The following is a 24,333-nucleotide window of genomic DNA, read 5'->3' on the forward strand; positions in this document are numbered from 1 at the left end:
TCAGAATAATCAGTAGATTACTTGATTACCAAAATAATCATTAGTTACAGCCATAGATTAGTTAAAATATTTTAAAATAAAACTGTATTTTTACTTTTTGTAATTAAAAGACAAGTATTTTGTCATTTTGTCAGTGCTGCACGCTTTTCTCTTAACAAACAACACAGACAACAAAAATCACAGTGGTGAGAAAACAGCAGTTAAGAAAGCATCTGGTGAGAGAGATGTGGATATATTTAAACCAGATCTGCAGTTTAGCACTCCAGTCAAGTCTATTTATATAGTGCTTTATAGAACAGATTGCTTTAAACCAAGTAGCTTTTTCAGTATTAAACATGAAAAACATCTGACTTGACGGACTGAACAGAAGAAATTAACTGGAAAAGATCTCCACTTCAAAGAAGGCGGAGCCACAAAGCACAACTCCCTATCATGTAATCACCACATACCAATGGTAGTTCAAAGAAAGTTTGCTTTGGAAAGCTGTTTTGAACTTCCAGAACAAACTCCAAATGAACTTCATTTTGGCCTGATTTTGTTCAAAATGTCACACCCAAATAGTTCTTTGATTTTGATATATCGGGGCCTTCATTGTGAAAGTGCGACTTTTGAATCTGTAAAAAAAAAAGACATAAATGAATAAAATCTTATAACACCATGGGCATTTTAATAATGAATCTTCTTTTTCTCTAGTTATGCCAGGCTCTAAAATACAAGTATATCAGGTATAATGGTAAAATACTTAAAAAAATCCAGTAAATCACAGACAACTAGGAAAGTCATGTCAAATCATTGTTTAAAAAGAGAACATTCAGTGTTTAAAACCGGATTAATTGATTGTTTTTATTTTTGTATTTCTGCACACTGCATAATTTTGCAGACATTTGGAGTCCTTCTAGACTGACAGTGAAAATAGTGAACCACTGTGAAGCAGAAGACTTATGTTGAGATGGAACACAGCTTGACCGTATATATTTACACTTTTAAAAATAATGATAATAAAAATATACATTTTATTAAATTATATATTTTTTTCATGTTATTTCTGATGTTAGCAGCACAGTATGAACAGTTAATGGTTACTTAAAGTTTCCTGCTGGTGTGATCATTCTCAAATAAGAGCATGTGTGTGCATGCATGAACATGTGAATAGGTGAATAGTAGTTGTTGTTTTTTGGGTTTTTGCAAGTGTGTGGTGTGTGCATAAGGCTACAGAGAAAGACAGGTCTGCGACTCACTAGAATTTCAACCTTGTTTCTTACTTGTCCAAAGGTCAGCTCCAGAAAAAAAAAATAAAACTGTAAATATTTCACAACATTTTCATTCGACAAATGAGCATCCACATTCACCATGAAACTTTTATTAACCCAAGGCGGCAGAAAGTTCTGCTCTCCAAATGTGTTTATTTTCCCCTCTTTAAACAAGCATAGCAACAAAGTTCCTTCCATGAAGTCAAAAACGCAAACTCCATCATACATTGACAGTTACCCTTAAAATTAATTTCTTCAGGTCAGAAGGTTTTGATTTGTGGTTACGAGTCCCTTTTCTTAGTCTGTCCATTAAAGGCCTCTTTATGAGCTCAATCAGTTGAATAGACCTTTAAAAAGACAAGAAATTATGTGTCATTAATGATAATTGATTTGAATAGGGAAAGTGGCTGTCAGGTGACAGTATGGGTTTTTATTCCTTCAGCAGAGCTTCTGTTTCGGGAAGTGCCGGAGGACGAGGTCAGGAGGAGCAGCACCCCCATCAAGACAACCGCCAGAAGAGTGGAACAGACTTTTAAAAAGGTACCAGTCGTTGGCTGTTCAGCCTTTATATGAATAGCTACATTTTGTGAAGAATAATAATATAAGGTCACAGTTCCTTACATCGTGTGCAAAGCCGCAGACTATTACCAGACATTAAATGCATAAAAAGTCAATGGTAACACTTTGCAAAAAAATCAGTTTGATAACATTATTTAATGCATAAGTATCATGAACACTAATTTAAACTAAAGTAATAATTTTTCCTCCGAAAGACAGATGTGATGTGTGATGTTCAATTAATATCAAAATATACATTATGTCATATAGACAGGTGAATTATCTTGCTCGACTATGTAAAACCCCACTCAATTACAGCTATGCATGTAAGCAACTTAATGATCTTTTTTTATTTATCTAGGTTATCTATGTTCATTGTTATTTAATGTTTGTTTGTAATACATTAACTAGTATACATGTATACAGTTTAAAGTGATAAAAATGTATAGATTAACATTAAAGGGTTAGGTCACCCAAAAATGAAAATTCAATCATTAGTTCCTCACCCTCATGTTGTTCCAAACCCGTAAGATTTGTCTTTGGAACACAAATTAAGATATTTTTTGATGAAATCTGAAAGCTCTCTGACACTGCATAGACAGCAACGCAACTGCAATGTTCCCAGATTTCGGAAATGTAGCAAGGACATCAAAGAAATAGTCCATGTGACATCAGTGGTTCAACCGCAATGTTATGAAGCTAAAAGAATACTTTTTGTGCGCAAAGAAAACAAAAATAACGACTTTATTCAACAATTCTTCAACAATACAAGGCTTGTCCACTCACAAATACCCAGTACATGCTGCAGTGATGGTTAGGCTGGTACCCATGCTGTTATTATATGTGTCATTATATGTGTAAATGAATCTGTTCCTGCCCTGATTGCAAAGCAAAACGTGATTGGTTATAGCGAAGATACGACTGGTCAGCGGAATGTGACGGTTATCTGAATTTATACACCTGTAGTGTAGTGCAATATTTAAAAATATTATTGAAAGTTGGTAATGTAGTAATGAAACCTGAAGGAGGAACAAGTGCAGTCAAAAAAAAGTAATATTTAGAATTGTTTAGAGATTTTAAAGTCTAATTTAAAGTTTTGGTTTTCGGCGTGTCCTGTGTTGTTGGTATTGATTTTGGGTAATAATTTTATTTCAGTACATAACTATTAAAAACTAATGCAAGTAGGTCACATGCAGAGTTAATTTGGTTTAAAACTGGATGGAGGTCATGCAAAATAACAGTTTATAACAATGGGTGTGCTCAGAAAAAAACAAAAACACTAATGTAGTAAAGTAAAGCAGCGGTAAAAGCCACCTGTCTTCCTGTAATATGGATCGCTCATTTAAGCCCTCAACAGCACAGCAAACACCCTTAAGACTCATTTGAATGAAACTAAACTGCTCTGTTTGCATTCGCTGACTCTGCTGGTGTTTGACAGCGAGCCCTTCACTCATTTAACACAAGCAAATCATTTGTCATTAGTATTTAGCCTGAGCAAATCAAGCTCACACTCTATTCAGAAGCACTTGACTTCCCCTAAAGCAACATTTAGCTTGGTTCTTGCTGGAGGGGCTGGTGAGGACTGAGGGAACATTCTGAGCAGAGGAATGAAATGGTTTGTAGAATAATTCGGAGCAGATGATGGCATTGTGAGCGGTGCCAGCAGCTGCCATATGGTCGTGTAATGGGGGCTGTCATCGCCTTTATTACCGAATGACAAGCACCATGTTAAACTTAATAACCCACAGGGGCAGACTGCTGTTTATGTGCTCCTGCAAACGCATTATAAATGAAATAATTTTTGATGGAGTTGTGGGAGGGGGGCGAGTCGTTGTCAGCCAGCCGTAAAGGGGCCTAATGTTGTTTGAAAGGTGGTGTGCTGCGGCAGTACGGCTGCGAGAGTGCTAAATAAAAGGCAGCGATTTGCCTGGGGGTATACACCCAGCAGGCATCCCCTCCTCTCTTTCACACCCTCCACCAGGATTTGACAAGCTGCCTAAATGGCCCTCTTTTATGTTTAGCCATGAGTAACAAATTTGGGGAGAATCACTGAGTGCCTGCTTGCCTGCCCCAGAACGGACCCTCTCCATAAAGGCCAGATGAGAGTTTAAAGTACAAACGTCTCAAAAGATGAGGTGATAATTTGCTGTGCACGTGCCTCTGCGTACTCCCACAGATAGAGCAGTTACAAAGTCAAATGGTCTCTCTGGAGAGCGAGATTGTGCGGTTGCGAGAAAACAACCGGGCGCTACAGGAAGCGAACGGAGCTCTGGCCGGAGAGCGGGGTGATCTGCAGGCCAGAGTTCAGCTTCTGCAGGAACGCAAGGAGGCAGAAGAGGCCCAGGCCAGAGAAGAACGGGACCGACTGCTGGCCCAGATGCAGAGCTTTGAGAGACAGGCGAAGGAGGCCATGAAAGCTGCCGCCCAGACCAGGCGCAGACTGCTTAAGCTCCGCCAGGAACTAGGAGTCCTTCAAGCAGAGAGAGATTTCCATCGGTCCGCAGCTAAACGCAGGGCGAAAGCCGCCACTCTGGCAAACAACAAGATCAGGTCCAAAGCACCCTGGGTTGACGCCTCCAGCAGAACGCGCATGCGCTCGACGCTGAACAGGATGGACAGTCCCGCCAAGGACGACTGGGAGGACATGAGCGCAGACAGGTACTTCCCCCACCTTTCACTATCCCTGTCTCTTTCTCGCTTTCCATCTCTCACACTCTCATTATTTTTCTGACTGTAGGGACAGCACGCATATGCAAAAACACAAGCAAACGGGTGATTGAATCCCAGCTTCTGTCTAGTTGGTATTCAAAAGAGAAAAAAAGAGCAAGAGGGGGGCAGAAAGAGGGAAAAAAAATCAGATCCTTTGAATTATCCTGGGATGTCTTGCTAGGAGCTTATTGACTGAAATTTGCATGTAGAATTAGCCACCTCTGAGCAGCCGAGTTGAACCGGCGCCAGGAAGCACCTGAACCCGCCTGCAGCACCTCACTTTCTGCCCAATGCCATTTTCCCAACGTCATGAGCCCCGAAATTGACAGTTTGGCAGGTTAATTTAATTTGTGATTCCTTTGCATATTCATCACGGACAGAGGAGGAGTCCTAGGCAAGCCCTGGCCAATCAATTGAGTTTTCCTCCTGTGACACTCTTATTCAGCTATGGTACCAGCATCTTCCTTCTCTCTTCCTCTTCCTATATTTTCTCTAATTTAACAGGATACATTTTGAATGACTCTGTTCGGCTCTCTACCAGATGTCTACAAGCTGTTTAACATCCTCTGAAATCTTCAGTAATTATTTCATGAAAGTTTTATGTCACCTCCTGCATCAGAGTTTATGGCATGATGGATGGAATGATGATTTCCAATGATACCAGTTCAGATTTATTTCACCCAAATGCACCACTACTAACAGAACGGCATGCTGGAAACTTTCCAAATCTGTCTCCAAGAGGCTCTTGTATGAGATGCTGGAGCGTTTAGAGTGTCCCAACTGCACCTCAGCAGTTTGAGTTACACACCACACATGGGTGTTTAGCTTTCTGGGTTGACTGCTTTTCTGCTAATTAACCACTCTCATGTGAATGCTATAGAATGGCACATAGTAGTCCCCCAATATATCTCTTTATCTTGGTAAATAAGTCAACTTTATCTCTGCAGTGACAGTGACGAGTTCTCTGACAGCCTGGAAAGTCGATATTCTGTTCAAGCTCGACGAGTTTCAAGGAAAACCAAGGTTTGTTACACAAAATGTTTATATTATTTTTAGGACCTTGCAATATTCTCTTCTTTTCTGTTTAAGATTTTTTGCTCAAATTAAATGTTTTGACATAGTGATTTATAGGCACATTTATAGGCTTTTTTGACAAAAGGTTTCAAAAAGACTTTATTTTGGTGTCCTTGTTATGTGTTACATGTACTTACTGTAGTTATGTAAGTAAGTTATGCATAATTACAGGCAGCTAACCCTAAACCAAACTCCAACCCTAATGCTATAGTAAGTACATGTTGTTAATTAATATTATTTGCTTCTTATTTGTATATTACGCTGTAACAAGGACACCTTGAAATAAAGTTTAACTGAAATTTCCTGAAATTGTCCTCAGTCTGCCACTGGTCGTCCAAACAGACTGCATCCTGCAAGCTAGGCTGTATCTGAAATTGCATATTTCCCTACTATATAGTAGGCAAAAAACATTATTCAGGGGGCGACCTAATGTTTCCGCCAAGATTCTTAAGTGCGCTTCCGATGGACACTTTAATATCCCATGAGGCCATGGGAGAGGATTTGTAAATGGCAGTAAATCAATGCAACCGATGCTGGTAAGTTACATGACAATGACAACATGACAAATGGATTATGTTCATTCGACATATTTCCTAACTATATAAAACATTTTTTTTTTTTTTTATCTACTCTAAGTATGCAATTTTTAGATGCAGACTAAGTTTCCGTCTAATCAGTTTCTCGATCTGGCAGGATCTAATCCGATTGGCTGGCTTTACACAGCTTCTTAAAGTGCACATAGGTATTCTTTTGTTTGTTTTTTGTTTACAAGCTGCTGTATTGATACAGGGTCTGTGAAGAGATACAAGGAAAATAAATGGAAAGAATTATTAAACGGGGAGAAAGAATTATTTTACAAATGAGCATAAGTAATTAGAAAAATTTCGAAAACACGTACATATATACATGTATGTATATCATTTTGAACATATGTAATTTATGTTTTTTTAGTGTGGTAGATGCCATATTTAATGTGGTGTAATAAAACCACCCCACCTTATCTAGCAAGCAATATAAACTGATCAGTTTGTCTCCGGCTTTAAATGCTCATGCTTTTTACAGTCTGGGTGAATTCTGATTTACTGTTAATGTGTTTATTGTTCATCAGCTGGAAGAAAAAAAAAAAAAACATACTGAAAGTGATTCAAACAGAAAGCTTTAGTATGAAGTTTTTATATGACATCTACTCGAAGATAGGGCCTAAGCTCATGTAATTGGTTGAGGCAATGTTGCTGTATCCTCAGAGCCTAAGTTGTAACACTTTTGAACAGAATCAATCTACAAATAGCTTATTTATAGTTAAAAAAATTACGCTCTTCACCTTGAAATTGCCTCTTTTCATTTACGAAGCGAAGAGTTCAAAAAAACATTTTCTTCTTGACTTTAAGCAGCTGTGTCGATTGGGAGATGTGTATCAGAGGTGTCTGTTCCTGTAAAGTGCGATCTCTTCTCGACAGACTCTCAGGGCTCCACTGGCTCTCCCCCATCCCCTCAGGGAATGTGGAAGCTCCATATCTTCTCCTCTTTTCGCTTCCTCTCAGCTCTACAGCTGTCAGCCCTCTCTTAGATCCTGCCTGAATGCCTCTGTGTACTCGTCAACCGTGTTGGCTCACATCGGCGTGACAGTGGAGCAGAGCACTGCGCCGCCCGTGTCACACTAAAGAGCTTCTGAATAAATCCGTGATCAAACCCACAGAGAGGGAGAGAGAGACTGATCAAAACCTTTTTAAATAGTGTTCGATACAAACGAGGGGAAAAGCCAAAACCTCTTTGATGTGACTACAAACGCTTCCTCTGTGTCACTCTGCCGTGAGCCGCCACGTTACGTTATGTTAAACTGTTGCCCCAGCTTTTTGTGTCATGTGTTGTGTCTTTCCACCTCTTGCCTGCTTGCAGGGCTGCAGGTACATGCTGATCTGCCCCACAGACAGGCCTGGAGAGGAATCTCAAACCAGAAACATCCAATTCCAAGGTAACCTGGTTGACGCAACTGTGCTCAGGCGCTTGCATAATGAGTGATTGTTCGCTCTTGATTGCTTGTACGGCCCTTATCCTATAAATTCTTAAAAAACCAAATAGAAAACTCAACCTACTGTAAATATAGAAACAATTTCTCTTCAATTTCATTTTTCAAGCAAAATATGTCATTTGTAATTGTTAAGATAATGATTATTTACAACAACAACAACAAAAAAAAAAAGGTTGGCCAAACATTCCTACTGCCTCTTCTGCCCCGCTCCTATGTGTTGGTTCAGTCTAGCCCCCAAATTCATTCAGTTGTGTCAGAAATTGACACTGGATAGCTGAAACAAATTAAAGCATCACATTGTTTCAAATCAAGCTAATAAAACTGTTTATGTAGTTATCTATAAGAAAGTCAAATAGAAATAATTTTATTGTCAAGAAATTACATACAATTTATGATTCTCATTCACTGTGTTTGTACATTTTAGGTGCAAACTCCTAAACCTCTTTTTGAATGCCTATTATTATATTTTTAATAGTACTTTTATTCAGCAGGGATACATTAAATTGATCAAAAGTGACAGTAAAGACTTTTACATTGTTACTAGATATAGATATATGTGTAGATAGATGTGACCCTGAAGACTGGAGTAATGGCTGCTGAAAAATAGAATTATATTTAAACAGAAAACAGTTATTTCACTTCAAATTTCATTGTTGCATTTTTAATCAAATAATTGCAGCAAATAAGAGACTAATTTCTAAAACATTTAGCTTTGCAGTAATACATTTTAAAATGTGTTAAAATAGAAAACATTTGAAAATTAGTTTTAAAATTGTAATAATTTCACTGTTTTTACTGTATTTTTTATTAAATAAATGCAGCCTTGGTGAGACACCACCCCAAACATTTGCATGTGTAAAGCTAGCTGAAAGCGCAAAGCAAGGACATTTTGATTTGAAATATTTTTTAAAGGAACAGAAGCACACTAACATGCCATGATGTCTGTTTTGCACAATTACAAAATGCGGTCCACTATATTGTATTGTTTATTGTTTTGTTATTGAAGACATAACTTCAGATTAATGTTTTGCTGAAGCAAAATTTTCCTTCAGTTTTTTTGTGAAAATGAAGACTCGAGGGTTTAACCAGAACGCAATTCTGCATGAGAAGATACGTTTAATAAATTATAGACATAAATAAAATAAATAAAAATTTTAAAATAATGTTCACTAAAATAATATTATAGTCACGGCAGTCACAATAACAATTTTCAAAATAAAGCAGTGGCTGTAATACTGTGGATATAATATTGTTATTATACTAGCTGGTTTTGTACTGCAAGGCATAATTAAAGTGTTGTTACAACCTTAGGTATCCACTGTCAGATTTGAAGAGACTGACGGTAGCATTGTGTCCTCTTCACCACCCTCAGGTGCCTCCCTGCAAAAGATCAGGAAGAAAAGAATTTCAAAGTCCCATGCTGTTTTGCAGCAGCGTCTTCTGTCCCTCCAGCAGCAAGTCGCAGCTCTACAGACAGACAAACAAGCAGCACAGCAGCTCGCAGCAGAGCAGAGCCACAGACAAGTGCAAACTCAAGTGCAGTTAGACTCCCTTCTCCAGCAACTCAACGCCAGCAAGCAGCTTTCAAAGGTACTGCGAGACCAGAGCGTCTCTACTAGCACTTTATTTACTCCTGGGGCTATTTTTATTTGATTTTAATGACTGATTTATTTTTTAAAGAATCTTTTATAATTATTATTCATTAAAAATATGAAATTCAATTTTTAGGGAAAACATAAATAAGCTATGTAGCTAAGTTAGAGTTTAAGTTATAACTTTAAACCTTATGCTTTAAGGTACACAGTAAGTGATTTATTAATGTATTGGTTTATTTCAAATGTTAGTCATTACAGCTTTATCATACTATGATGCTCATACTTGTCAATTTGATTTCAAATGTACATGCACAGTGCCGTGTGCTGGCTCCAGTTAGACTGTGCAGTTGGAAATGCCAAGCCCATTTGAGATTTGATTAAGACTCTTGAGTGGAACAGGAGGTCAAGATGAACACCCCAGTGTCCAGTCCATCTCTCTTCCAAAACACACCCTGCTGCAATGACACTTTGCGAGTCTGTGTGTGTGTGTGTGTGTGTGTGTGTGTTTGCACATGCGCATATATGACAGTTTGTTCCTGTTTGTTTGTTTGACTCAAAATCTTGCATTATTAATAGAGTGGTGAAAGGGCAGCAGGTTGAGTGCCCTGCACGCTGCCCCCTGCTGCCCTGTAGTGTGATCACCCTCTTTAATTGGCTAGAGGTGGAGTGTCCAGATTTGATCCTCTTTTCTGATGAGGTGATGAAAATCACAGTGGTGTGTGGAACAGGACTGTGTGTGTAGTTTGTTCATTTGAGAATTGTGTCTTTTTTACCCTTCTTTGGCTTGTGTAAGTGTGGTTTTCTGTAAGAAAACTTTCCAGGGAATCAACAGAAAGACAGAATTCTGTAGAGTGTATTGACTAGGTCTGTAGATTGATTACAAAATAATTAATGAATCGTACCTTTTTTGTAATTAATCATAATGAATCACATCTAACATTATTTGTAACATATCATTTGTAAACATTAATATATTTTCACATTCTCCAAAATTAACACCAGAGATAATATTTCACACTATTACCGATACCAGTACAAAATTAAGTAACGCCTTAGATTATGGAACACAAATTCATTAACAACTCTACAAAAACAGATATGGAGCTCGTTTTTTAATTTTAGCCTATAAATGCAACATAATTTTTGGCAGTATTCAGCACATATGAATGGGCCCATACACAGGACATTCCGGAAGCGTTCGCTCAGAAGAGAGTGCAAAAACACAGCACAAATATAAATTAAACAGATCGCCAATCAAGCTGGTCGTGAAGAAAATCGTGTGCATGCTTATTATGATTATTAGTGTAATCTGCAGGAAGCGCAAAAAGACGATCCTTGAAGTGTGAGTTTATCAGTGAGTCTTCAGCCATGTATTGAGTCAAATAAAGTTTTTTTTTTTTTCTTAAGAAAAAAAATTCATATGTTCTTATTTGAGAAATTTTGTACTAACACATTAGTACGTATTAGGCAGTGAGGCAAATATTAATATGGTATGGGTTGATAAGGCTCCACCAGTGCTAACTATGGCAGCCAGGATAAAAGACAGCAGCCCACCATCACGCCATCAGCTGGAGTAGTGTGGGTTTTACAGCATGGGTGTCAAATCCAGCTCTGCACCTTTGAATGTAAATATACTCGTGTATATTCATGAGCTCACCTAGACGCATGCTCTGCCTTTTATTCTAGATAGAATTATTAGAATGGTGTCTGATTCCACAGCCAAGTAAAACGCTCCTCCACCAGCAGATGTTCGGATGCAGGGAGGAAATAAGAGCAATTATGTCCACAAAAAAAATTAATTTAATCTAGATAAATGTCAAAAGTACTTTCCATGTTAAAAATGAATAATTCACACGAGATTTCAGTAGTGTAGTAAAAGCTATTTTAGTCTACTCGTGGTGTGTTATCAGAAAGTCATTGACTTAATGGTTTGGTGAAATACACTGATTGATTTAGAAATGAAAGAACACAACTGCACGTTGCTCAGTTTTGATGGAACAAATTTTACTGTACATTATTATCAGCAAATTAGAGAAAGTAACACAATATTGTGTAAAATGTAAGTTTCTCTATATACATTTCTTGTTAACTGAGCTGTTGCATAAAAGTGAAATCACACTGGCTATTGTGATTTTTTTTCTGAATATCATTACAACAACATGATTGCAGGAATATTTTATATAGCTGTTCTTTTAACTTGAAGTTTAAATAACGTGCATTTTTGATGAAATTTGGCCTTTTTTCTGTAATTGTATTGTAACACTTTTATTATGAGCCAAGTAGCACACTAAAAATAACTTTTATTCATTTGCAAATTCTGGTGCTTGTTTTTTCTTCTTCTTCCCCTCTGTGTGAGAGTCTGTGTTTCTTCTGTATTAGTGTTCGTGTCGGGTGTCACACTACTCTCAGCTCACATTGATCCCTGTGCCCTTTGTGGTCTGGTATCGATCCTTTATTTTGCTCATTTTAATGTCTCTCTCTCTCTCTTTCTGTCTCTCACCCTCTCTCATTATATTGTCTAGGCAGAAAAGACAAAGCTCCTGTGATAAATGGCCAAGTTCAATTAAAGCTTGAAGCGGAGTAGTCGTGCTGAAGCAGGGTTGAAGTGTCACAGAGCTCTTGTAGCGATCACACGGATGTCATATGCAGTATTAGCAAAGAATGGATCTCTTATTACAGACTCTGTGATGTATATTAGATGAGTTGAATGGCTTCTCGCTTCCCTACATGTGTTAGAACTGCGGCTGATGGTTGTTTTAGCAGCACCTGGTATAATGCATCTGCTGTAGTGTGTGTGTGTGTGTGTGGGTTCCTTGTTCTCTCTAAGTGGAACACATGCTCAGCAGTGAAGTGACACTTTCATCAGTCAATCACAGTGCATGTCCCTGAGGAGCTTCCAGCTGATGTCTCCTTTTTTCTCTCTCTCTCTCACTCCTTCCTTTCTTAAATAAAGAATTAACATATTTTATTTTATTAAGTGCTCCAACCACAAGCTGGTGCTGTGACACAATAAATGTAGGTGACAAAAGTGCTCTACGTGTCATGAATCTGAGCTCGTGTTGTTACGGATGACAGAGGAAGTACACTTGATGTACTTTGACAGGTTGGACACATTCACCTATCTACCCCCACTCAGGTCAGCTTTCTCGTGAAGACTGCTGTCACACCTTTGAGCCGTTCAGATTAATCATGGCAGTGGGATTAATCATAGTGTGGCAGAACCTCTCCTATCACCACGGTGGAGGGACTTGACAGCCTGTTTGACAGGCCGGGCCTGTAATATGCGTAATTTGCAGGTGTAGTCCGTGTTCCTCTTTTAGGAAAGGGTCGGGATTACCTCAGGATTAGACTTCTCTTCTGACAGCGAGGCTTTCAGAGGCTGTTAGCGCTAAGCCAAACTAACCTCCCCACATCTCGTCCGAGTTGGGTGAGAGAGACGAGTGTGACTGGATTCTAACAAGCTTGACAGTTTAATTTACTGCTCCAGGTGACTGACTGGTCATGGCAGTTCGTAAATCACTGATCTGTAGAAGCCGTCTACTCAAGCATTCTCACCCAAAAAATTCTAACAAAGGATTCTTGGGGTCCACTTACAATTTCAGAGAAAGAAACACTAATGCATTTTACTAAATGGACTCTTATGTGTTAACTTCTTATATAAATTAATTAAATGTGTAGCACAATTGTTTTTAACACATTTAGCAAATGTTATAATACTAATATAGATATCAATTAATTGTGTGTAATACAATTATGTTCTACATTATACAAATTATACAAAATAATGAAAATTTTATTTAAAAAAAATTGTGACAGCCCTAGTTTAATCATTCAGAAATAATCTTTTTTTTAATTTAAATTTGTATTTATTCTAAATGTTTATACAGCTTACTTAATTATATTCAGTTAATATTTACATAATTCCTTTTGACATTAGTCAATTACAATGAATTTATAATAATTATAAATATACTGTGTGTGTGTGTGTACCTGTTTTTCTATTCAGGTGGGGACCTGAATACACACAGAGTCACGGGGACTCGTGCCACAGTGGGGACCTAAATTGAGGTCCCCACGGGTAAACAAGCTAATAAATCACACAGAATGACATTTTTTGAAACTCTAAAAATGCTGAAAGTTTCCTGTAAGGGGAAGGTTTAGGTGTAGGGTTGGTGTAGGGCAATAGAATATACGGTCTGTACAGTAGAAAAAGCATTGGAGAGTCCCCACAAGGATAGCAAACCAGACATGTGTGTGTGTGTGTGTGTGTGTGTACATGTTTTTATTCTTTTTATTCTTATTCTTATTTTATTCTTATTTATACCTTCTTATCTTTGGAAGTGAGTCTCTCGCAAGGGTATTATCATATCTTCGGGGCCTTGGCATCAAACAGTTTGAAAATCTGTGCTTTATAGGACAGCTTATAGGGGACCAGAGGATGTGTCAGTATGTAGACAAAAAGCCACATGATCCTCCAGTGCAGGGTCATTTATTAAACCCTCAGATTACTGGAAACACTATCAATGCCTCTCAGTGTGTTGCCTCTCAGTGTGTCTTTCATTAGCACAAACAACAAAAAAAAAAGATAGAGAAAGAGAAAGAAAGAGAATGCTCTATTAAAAGGTCAGAAACCAGATATCAGCAGTTGCATGTTTGAGATGTTCCACAAGAAACTGTGTATGTGTGTGTGGACGTTTTCCTCTGATTTGCCCCACATTGTATGCTGGGTGCAGTAAGAAATCATTATGTTTGGACAGAGGGTGAAGTATCGCATCTGAGTGTTGTTATAAACTCTGTGGTTTTATTCCCCAAACAGGGATTTGTGTTATTCACTTAGTTCTATGCAGTAACTGTGTATAGGTTCGTGAGTGAGTGAGCAATTAGTCCTAGTGCTCAGCTTTCAGCTCTACGCAGTGCTGATAAACTCCCAGAGTGCACTGGGACGAGCCGACAATGGCTCTATTAAGGCTGACAATCAACAGAAAAACGGAAGAATGATCTGCCTCCTTATTAGCATAAAGCTTTAATCGGATTTAGGGCTTTAATCACAAACTGCTACGTAGTCCTGAGTCTAAAAAATGCTCCTTAATCATAAAATTCACCAGAAAATGTTTAATCAGACTTGCTTATTTGTCATGCAGCTCGCTTAATTGATACTTATCTGGTCCTTTGTTACACAGCTGTTGTAAGAGCTCCTACATGTGGATTTGTTTATTCGTTGTTTGTGTGTTGTTGAGCAGAAGCAGGCGTGCGAGCTGGCTGGTCTGGAGCAGCAGAAGGCGTCTCTGCAGATGGAGTTAGCGCAGTGGAGACGAATACGGCAGCAAACGTCAATGAACCCCCCTGCCGTAGACCCGGAGCGCCTGCAGGCCCAAGTCAAACAGCTCACTCACCGACTGAAGGTGTCTTACAATTATTTTTATATTTCAATAGGTTTAGCTTATGTATTTGATTGATAGATTAAAACAGTAACCTGTGTGGGAAGATTAGCATCAGTATATGAGTACAAAATATGAATAGACATTGTTCATGACACAGATTTATGAAATCACCGTTTTTGGAAGTATTTTCTTTGTAAAGGCCTAAACAAAATGGATCTTTTGGGTATGTATAGCTCTTTTGTATTTATTATTTACATTTGCATTTACTTATTTAGCAGTCACTTTTATCCAACGCAATTTATGAGGAACAAGCAATTCATGACAGGCCAACAATATTTGCGTATAATGTCAGGTTTATTAGATAGCAAAAACTGAAAACATGGTATATATAATATAAAATAATAAAATTCAATATAATATAAATAAGGAATAACTAACGACAGGCTGTTGAATTATTGACAAATAATGCACACCTTGAGGTAATAATGCGGCCGCGACATGCAGCGGAGTGGCTGTTACACCTCGGGTGGGTATTATTTTTCAATAATTCAACTGTCTTAAAATATTTAAGAATGTTAAATAATTTTATTATTTGTTTATGTATCCTCTGCAATAGTTTCACAACCATTTTTAGACTATAGTAAGATGAGAAAATGAACCCATTGTTGATATTTACTGTATGTAAAAATCTGAAATATATTGTTAAAATAAAATGTATACTCTCTTATCCACCACTTTCTGCTTTAGTAGTACAGTGCAGTAGTACAGGTACGCATTTGCTAAAGCAATATCTAATTGTATTTAGACGCCTCTTTAGTTAAAAGTAATCCTAGGTCTGCTATAATATGGTTTAACTCTTCTGTTAAATAGAAGTGTTAACTATAGATAGATAGATGGTTTATATTATTTATACATTGTTTATTGATAAATGAAGAAATGCATTGATTTGATAGCCAGAACATACAAACAAAAAAGCTGAAACTTGAAACAAAGTTCAAACATGCATTGAAATGTTAAGTTTGACTTTCTCCATTTGAAGTTTGTTTTTTCTCTTCTTTTTTTTTTTCTTCTTTTCTATTTCTCCCTATAAACAAGATTTTGGTCTATAATATCACCAAATTGAAATATGGGGTCTGGCACTGCTCTTTATATTTTTGTGTTGGTCTCAATGGTAGTGTCATGTTCAAGAGACAGGAGAGTGTGTGTGGGTGTGTGTTATATGCAGTCAGGATGTGTGCTACATAAACGAGTCCTCCATTCCTTTCAACTAAAGACAAGGTGCACATACAAATATCCATCATTCACATGATCACAGGCATCCCACCAACTCAACCTGTCGTCAGAGTTTTCAGTGTGCCTCTTACCTTGACACACATTCACAGAGGTTGAACAAATCTGCCACTAAATAGATCAAAACCCAGCATAATAAATAATGCTATAAATGATAAATATATAAATATACAGTGCTACAATACATAATATAAGATTTAGTGACAAACAAGCATGTCTGAGATGATGGGGGGAAAAAATCTACACAATTTGGATTAATGGCTCTAAACAAATGACACGGAGTATAACCATTAAGTAAATTCACTTTCTTTGAGATATGACTGTGCACGTCATTTTCCGTTATTTCCTGTTTATTATTTCCTTTATGGTTCTCTTGTCATGATAACAAATAGATTTCCTGCGTTTTGCTGACTTTGATTTGGCTAACTTTTTTTCTTCAAAGATTTACCATTTCATTCATTTATTCCTTTTTAAGAAATAATATATATATATATATATATCAAACTACTGTACATAATTTAACTTTTTTTAAGTATTAATGAAACATTTTACTTTATTACAATATCCTGACCTTCACATCATCTAAACATTTATTTACTTCAAGCCAAAAATACACATATAACTGTACATACTTTTATAATTACTTCATAGAGCTGAATAAAAAATGAACATCACATCTTTGACCATATGCCCATACACAGGACATACTGTATGTAGATGTGTATATTTCTGAGAAACAGATGTGAAGCAGCATCCTCATTAAGCATCCCGATGGCTCAATATTCATAAATGAGTCCTACACGATGGGATATCAGATGATAGGATAAATGTGCGACTCTTTCTCTCCACAGAATGCCAGCCGTGAGATGAGCAAACACACTGCTGCTAACAAGAGCCTGAGGGCTCAGTTAGATGAAAAAGATCAGACATTGAAGGAACTGCACGAGAGGTAAATGCTCTCTATCCCCTCTCTTGACTGCCTCTCTTTCCTTCTTAGTCTTGAGGTATTCTCACTTCTTCACCCTCTATTTCTCTTTCTCGTGCTCTGGGTCACATTTGCAGTGTCTGATTCCACCATGTGGCAGACTTCAACACCATTCGTAGATTTTCAAAACCATGAAGCCGGCTGTGTATAGAGATACATAATAGCAGACAGAAAGAGACAGTGACAGGAGCTATAATTTCCTTCCCATGTAGTTATGCACTATCGTCATAAGATGTCTTGCCCTGGGCACCGAGTCTGACAGTCTGTTGTGTTAACCGGTTGCCTTCTCCCTGTCCTTTTTACTTCCTTCCTTTCTTTCTTTCCGCGTCACTCATTTCGAGCCATCTCAGTGGGATAAAAAATGGCGGTTATAATAAATAAAACATTTAGTGAGGTTTTGCTTGAAACAAGTGCAAAAAATCTGCCATTAAGGCAAATACCATATTTTTTTGCTATTTTTCCTCTCAAGAAAAAATTGATCTTGTTTGAAGTACATTCACATCCCTACTGGAAAACAAAGATATGGATTGAGAATAGCTTTTTTCCCCCAAGATGTACTTGCTTAGAAGTGTGTGAATGTCGCATGGTGTGTCCACAGACACGTAAAACTCCGGGGTTTCACGCCAGTCTGTGACAACATGTGAAATCACAGATGAGGAGTCCCTGTGAGCAGAAGCTGCCTTACGCCACGCAGCTTGTTTAAATGAAATACATGTCTAGACGCTGTAAAAAATACATCTGCTGCACTGCCTTCAAAAAAAGTGAATTTCAAAGCATGCTGCCATGTCCTGAGTCAATATCCGGCGCAGAGGTCTCTGCCTTATTCATAAAGGCCTGCCTTTCATGTGCCGCCTGTTGTCTTTCCATATCATAAATGTATTCATCTCCTTTGTTTTCTGCTGCAAACTGCGCATCCATGATCTATGAAAGCACTTACAACTGTATTAGCATCCAAAATGCATTCTGAATTAGCAATCTAGCACCTCAACACCGAAGAGACAAAGCGGAGAGCGCGAAGGAAAGCGTTCAAACGATTTAGCGAGCCAGGCATCCGTAGAGGAGCTGTTTTGAGGCTCACGCCAGTCATCAGTATCACCATCCTGCTATTCTTTTTGGGCGAGCTTACCCCTAAAATAAATGTTATAGATCTAATTGCCATTTGCTCTCTTGAGCTTTGGGAAAGATGGAGTGAAGTGGGGGAGGATGAGTGAAGCGTGGCTGTAAGTCAACAGGAGAAACGCTTCGTCCACTCTACAGCGGGGTCAATATGGGTTTTCTCATTAATGGCTGTTGGGTAACCTGACTCCATTTCCCCAGGCCACCCGGTCTTATTTAATTTAATGTCACTCCAATAAGAAGCTCTCACATTTATTCAGTGCATTTGCTTCAGGCACTCTCTCTCTCTGGAATTTGAGGATATTTATTTAAAAAGGACCTTTACTCATCATTACAGCAGCTCTGGTCAAGGAGGCAGTCCATAAAACAGCCCTCAAATGTTAACATATTCCAACACTTTTGTATGTCAGAGATGTGTAGATCTTTAAACTATTTAGGAGGAATCTGGTTACAATACTGCTGGCATTTTATTTGTTTTCTCTCTGTTTAATTATTCATTTCCATTTGTTAATTTTTAAAGTGAGTGTGTCCACATAAAAAAAAAATGTTCCTTTCTTAACACTGATGTTTATGTGCATATGTGTGCCTACAGGATTGGTGTTTTAGAGAGGGATGTGACGATGAAAAGGCAGCTGGTGGAGGATCTCAGGTGCAGATTAAAGATTTGCCAGGACTCCGAAAGGAGCCATAGAGCAGTGACTGAAGACTTGGAGAAGAAAGTAGGTCCTGCTCGAACAACAGATACTGTACTAGCCATGGCAACAGCCTTGGAGCATCCTGGAATTAATTATTCTCTCTGCCGTTATTGATTGTGTCACTCATCCAGAGTCTGAACTTCCTAGGCTTCCACATTTCACTGTCTGTTTAAAAATATTGAAGTAATTGAATTTTCGGTCTCAGCGACCCCACTCTTATTTAATAACAATTTCTTTTCTTTCTTTTTTAGATGAAATCTCTCACTGATGAGTCAACTAACCGGAAAGCCCTTGTCGACTCTCTAAAGAGAAGATTGACAGTTGCCACTGCAGAAAAAAACCAGCATGAGACAACCAGCCAAAAACTCAAAGAAGAGCTTCAGAAGAAGGTTCAAGAGCATCTATTCATCACTCAGTAATTTTTAATGTTACTTCAGTATTTTTTTGCTGGTGCTTGTCCTGCGTTGTATTGTAGGTTTCTTTCTTTTTTTCTTTCTTTCTTTCTTTCTTTCTTTCTTTCTTTCTTTCTTTCTATCTTTCTTCTTCACATAATTACCTTATTAATCTTATTTGATGTTTGGCCCCAATGCCATACTTTTCGTTTCATCTTCTGCTATTGATCTGTGGGTTCATTGTTATTTTACTAGATATCTATTATATACATCTGTTATCTATTTGTAATGTAATGATTGTTAGAAGTTATTTTAAGTGTGTTTATTTTGGTGGGATTTCTGATTTCTGCTTACACATCCCCAGGAACAGAGAGTGGCCGTCCTCCAGGCACGCATAAGCGAGCGCGATCAGGCCATGGCTGAGCTGGAGCAGACTGCGTCTAAACAGATGCATGGTTTGGCCGAGCAGAGCTCTCAGGCTCTGGAAACACTGCAGAGAAAACTCGCCCTCGCCGAGTCCCAGCTGCACCAGTTCCACACATTCATTGAGGTATCTGAACATTCAGTCTGTCTTCGTTTTGCTTTTAGGCCATTTACACTTGGTGTTAATTTAAGTCCTGATTAATCCAATCAGCTGATACATATTATTACTGTTTACTCCTGGAAGTAACGTGTTTCAAATATGTCTCCTGTGATCACTTGTGATTGAATCAAAAAGTCAGTATTTGTGGCCAAATAGATCATATAGGTCAGAGTATGATGAAGAGGAAAGAAGGGGAAAAAAATTAATCTAAGCAAAAATTTGATTTTAAAGAATTTGAAAATGTTTTTTTTTTTTTTTTCACATTACTGCATGTTGATATCAGGCACTCTTTTTTCCATGACCAGTTTTTTTTTTTAACTGCATGTAACCAGTAAAATTGTTTTAAAATGGTGGTTGATTGACAGGCGAGTAGGTGGCCTTTGTTGTGTTGATGCAGTCGGGACAGACTAGCGTTTACATTACAAATGCAACGAGGTCATTTGAATTTTTTTTTAATCTATTGAATGTGGTTTCAGCGATTAGATCACAACACATTTATTTACCACTCTCTGCTTGTGATCATATCACCTGAAACAGAATGTGTAAACGGGGTGTTAGATGCAAGGTATGATCAATACGCAGGCCCTAGAGAGAAAAAAATATGGATTCGATTCTAAAATTCCTTTGCAAAAATCTGTCGTCAAAAGCCAGCGTGTTTTTGTAGCCTGTGGTTTCGTATAGTCAACATAGTTAACCTGTAGCTGATTCCTGCTAGTGTGTTAATGATGGTCCCTGTAGACGGCCCAGCTCTCTGGCCTACATCCCCCTGTCATGGATTGATGAGCTTTGAACATGCCATTCTGTCAGGAAGCTTCAAGAGGGATCTTTTGGGATGATTATAATGCCATTTGGGGATCCACCGAAGAGCTTTGTTTGAATTATGCAAATGTATGTGGCCATGAGTAATTGATAGCATGCAGTGTATTATAGTGCAGGTGCAACAGGAATGATTTCATGCATTTAAACTGGAGGAATAGTTCAAATTGCATTAAATGCTTGTTGCAGTAATAAAGACATCTTTAAGACAGCGTGCTAGATTAGTATAACATGAAGTCATTAAGACACCTCATTAACACAGCCCTATCCAGCATTTACTTGTGTTGCTGGTAAACATTTACTTTCCCCGTTCAAGTGGTGTTGAGAGTTAAAAATGCCAAATGTCACATAAGATTGAAGATAAAGTCTAATTTATTTTCTCAGTAATTTCCTCAGTAGTTTATCTTCTAATACAATCCAGCGTGGTTTAATGCAGGTAAGTCATTTAAAGAGGAATTTTTCTCCTCCGCTCCTCTAATCCTTCTCCTCTGCAAGAGAACTGCTAAATTGGCCCTGTGGCTAGGGTGATTGTGGGTAAGAACCCTTCTCCTCTTGGCCCCCATCACACTATCCTGCAGCTCGGCTGGCTCTCGAGAAGCGGCCAGGGGAGCTGTGCAGAGTATGTGATAAATTCACTTAATCTCTTTCCGGATTTTTCTGCTCGCTGGGCTTAGGTCAATTGAATCTACCCTTTGACTAGTGACAGTGAATATCTATTAAGCTTTAAATAAAGTCATATGCTCTTTTGACAGTTTGTTGATGAGCTGGGCATCCCTCTGGAGAATTTTGAATGTTGCAGGTTTAATAATGTTTATGTAGTGTATGTAAATGTAAAGCAAAAGGGAAGTGAAAGTTCACATTGACCAATTTATCTAAATTTCGCAGGAATATTCTAACGTTGTGGACCTCTAACAATGATTATGTGAAGAACTCTTTCAATTTTCACTCGAGTTTATTGCTGCATAATTTGCATTGACATGGCATTTGTAGAACAGTTTTCAGACTCGAGACAGACGTATTGTGTGTTTACTCCCGCTCACAGGAGTTAAATACAATTTATATTGAATTATTAATTGTATAACTTAATGACATGGCATTCTTTTTTTTGTAATCTGTTGAATAGACATAATGAATGTATTATTAATTTCTGAATTCAAATTTATTTTAATGTTTTGCAGGATAATTAAAAAAAAAAAAAAGTGACAACTGTCCTGATGTCATTAAAAAATATTAAATTAAAGGATGAAATTCTTATCAGAGAATATAGAGAAAAAAAATTGCCCCAGACTATCTGATTTTTGGATGGCTATATTTAATATTTAGTCATATAGTAAGAAAATGCCAGAAGAAGGTGTTGTCATGTCCAAAAAAATGTCAGGACTCTCATGGTTTTTTCTGTCTTTTTGCAGAGAAGAATACTACTTGACTAGAAATTAAAGCAAACCCCCACCAGTTCCACTGTGGAATGTAATGCTGTTTTTGAAATTTGAGAAAATAACATATTAACTAAAACATACCTTGGAATCAAACACAGTGAATTTCTATTTTGAAAAGGGTGCAACTCTCCCCCTAAACTAAAATTGTAAGTGGAAACAGAAAACCCATGTACATGGGCATGGGTTATAATTTCCCACCTCTTGTGTGGTTTTGATGAATCTTCATTTTCATTTTTTTAGGTATATTTTATTATTATTATCATTATAGATTATTGTCTTATTTTTCTTTTGTATTAATCGTTCTGGGTGGAGAGTGGATAAAAGAAAATTGTAAAAGCACATTTTGTGCAATGTACATTTTAGTTCTAGTTCTGCAATAAAAGATATTGAATAAAAAAAAAGTGTATAATTGTTTTCCAAAACAATATGCAGTGAAGAAGCTTTGTTAAAATATCAAAGAAAAAAAAACTGAAAATGAACATCCTCTTGACTGTATGTCAAGGTCAATGAGTCTCTTAAAATAGCTTCTTCTTTTTTTCTTGGCAGCAAACTGCACATTTACGCTCCATTGCAGTATGTTAAGTCACTTCTGCTTTGAAGTACACCTAATACCCCCTCACACCCAAGTGAACATAAATGATTGTTTTTAGGGTTCACAACTGATAGAGACATTTGCTAGTTAAATTGCTTTAGTTTTTAATGGCATCGCTGCACATTCGCAGTGTGTGAACAAGAGGACTCAAGACTAGCCTTTATGTAATCCAATAGCATCCCCTGAAATATAATGAAGATCCATTTGAAGTATTTATGATGAAGGCTTTATGAAACAAATAATGGTGGTGGGGAGATGTGGGAAATGGAGCATGCCCCAAAGAACTGTGCTCTGATCAACCGCGTGTGATTGCTCTCACTTATACTTCTGTGAGTTAACCGGGACCATGCAGGAATCACACACACGCAGACTGTCCATTCCAAGGTCAGGTTTTCACAAGGCTTATGGGGAATGATACAAGAGATTATTGCTGCGATCAATAAGCTGAAAATGAAACAAAGGGGAGCTCACTTTATTGACTTTCTCATGTACAGTGGCAGCTTTAACATTTAATTGTCTCTCAGTATTTAGCAACAACTCCCATTTAGTTCGGCCCTCAACGGGCGCAACAAAGAATAAGATCCAACGTTCCCCACCGCCATTTTAAGAGCCTCTCGTCTCCCCATTATTTACACTCTTCTGAGAATGTCTCATATAATATGTGCCATACAAAAAAAGTCAAATAAATCAGAGTGTGTGTTTTTGAAGAGCTTGGCATCTCCGTGCAATTCCTTTCCAAATCAACACGAGAGCCTTCGAAATTTCAGTGCGTCTTGCATCAAAAGTCAAGGAGCATTCTGCTCTTCATTCAGGCCGCTCTCAATTCAACAAAAGCATCCCTAACATTGAGTTCTTTATCACACCATATTCATTATACCTTTAGCCACTCTAGATTGTACTGTAACAGAAAATGTGTTTATGCTTATGTTTGTTTTCTTTCTATTTTTATTAATAAGGCACTGGCTAATCAGTTGGCACAGGATGTGCAAGATATTAAAGCCCGTTTGAGGAGGAAGAAAAAGAGTGAAAGAGAAGGAAACAGAATGGCTAAATGCTCACTAGTGAAAGCAGCGTCTATCCTCAACATGACAGAAACAGACCTGGTGAACATGCTGGATACAGATGAGGTCAGTATTGTGGGAAACCAAACTTACTTTATAGCTACAGAATAACATGGGAATTACAAATGTAAAAAAAAATACGACTCGGTTCTCAAACAAACACTCAAGTTGTATTATCATTATTATTATTGCCAACCAAACATTTGTTTGGCATAATTTGTACATGTGAATATTCTGATTATATCTGCCAAGATTGTACACATAATGTACTTTATTTTTATTTTATTTTATTTAGTTTATTTTTTATTTCCACATGTATAAGCTGAACCACTTTTGGGGTCATCCAGTGACACCATGGCACTCTTACACACCCACACAAAAGAAGTTTAAGTATTCTCTTCGTGGCTTTTAACAGCATTTCCGGCCATGTTTTGTGATTTGCAGTGTGAGGAGGCGTTTGTGGGTCGTGGGCCAGACACAGATTGGGCTGAACATCTACAACACATCCTTCAGCAGCAGGTTTGATTTAATCAGCAATTCATACTTTATGTTTTTTTTTTTCTTTTCCGGTATTCACATTTTTTCAGTATTCATAATTTTGTTAATGTGGTGCTTTTAGTGTAATTGACCTTATTTTAAACACATCCTGCAGATTTTAAAATGAATATATTAATCTATTAAGGCCCTTTCACACCGTGAAAAACCGAAACAAATCGCAGATGAATGGTCTATTCACTGGTCTATATTTGTCAGGCTGAACAGAAAGCAAAA

At 37.6% G+C, this 24,333-nt stretch overlaps 1 protein-coding gene across 4 annotated transcripts in view; it reads left to right on the plus strand.

Moving 5' to 3' along the window:
* cntln (centlein, centrosomal protein) overlaps positions 1–24,333 on the plus strand; it is a 95,634-nt gene that overhangs the window by 63,738 nt on the left and 7,563 nt on the right. For 3 of the 4 annotated variants that reach the window (XM_058792567.1, XM_058792566.1, XM_058792570.1), the window contains 12 exons: positions 1,693–1,790; positions 3,985–4,466; positions 5,465–5,540; positions 7,488–7,563; positions 8,993–9,210; positions 14,456–14,617; positions 16,738–16,835; positions 18,580–18,706; positions 18,934–19,071; positions 19,439–19,624; positions 23,458–23,628; positions 24,007–24,081. In XM_058792567.1, coding sequence (XP_058648550.1) covers positions 1,693–1,790; positions 3,985–4,466; positions 5,465–5,540; positions 7,488–7,563; positions 8,993–9,210; positions 14,456–14,617; positions 16,738–16,835; positions 18,580–18,706; positions 18,934–19,071; positions 19,439–19,624; positions 23,458–23,628; positions 24,007–24,081 — 1,907 coding nt within the window. The remainder of the gene's footprint in view (positions 1–1,692; positions 1,791–3,984; positions 4,467–5,464; positions 5,541–7,487; positions 7,564–8,992; positions 9,211–14,455; positions 14,618–16,737; positions 16,836–18,579; positions 18,707–18,933; positions 19,072–19,438; positions 19,625–23,457; positions 23,629–24,006; positions 24,082–24,333) is intronic. The other variant, XM_058792568.1, reaches the window with a different exon arrangement.

Source organism: Onychostoma macrolepis, chromosome 01 (assembly GCF_012432095.1).
Source record: "Onychostoma macrolepis isolate SWU-2019 chromosome 01, ASM1243209v1, whole genome shotgun sequence".
Lineage (NCBI taxonomy): Eukaryota > Metazoa > Chordata > Actinopteri > Cypriniformes > Cyprinidae > Onychostoma > Onychostoma macrolepis.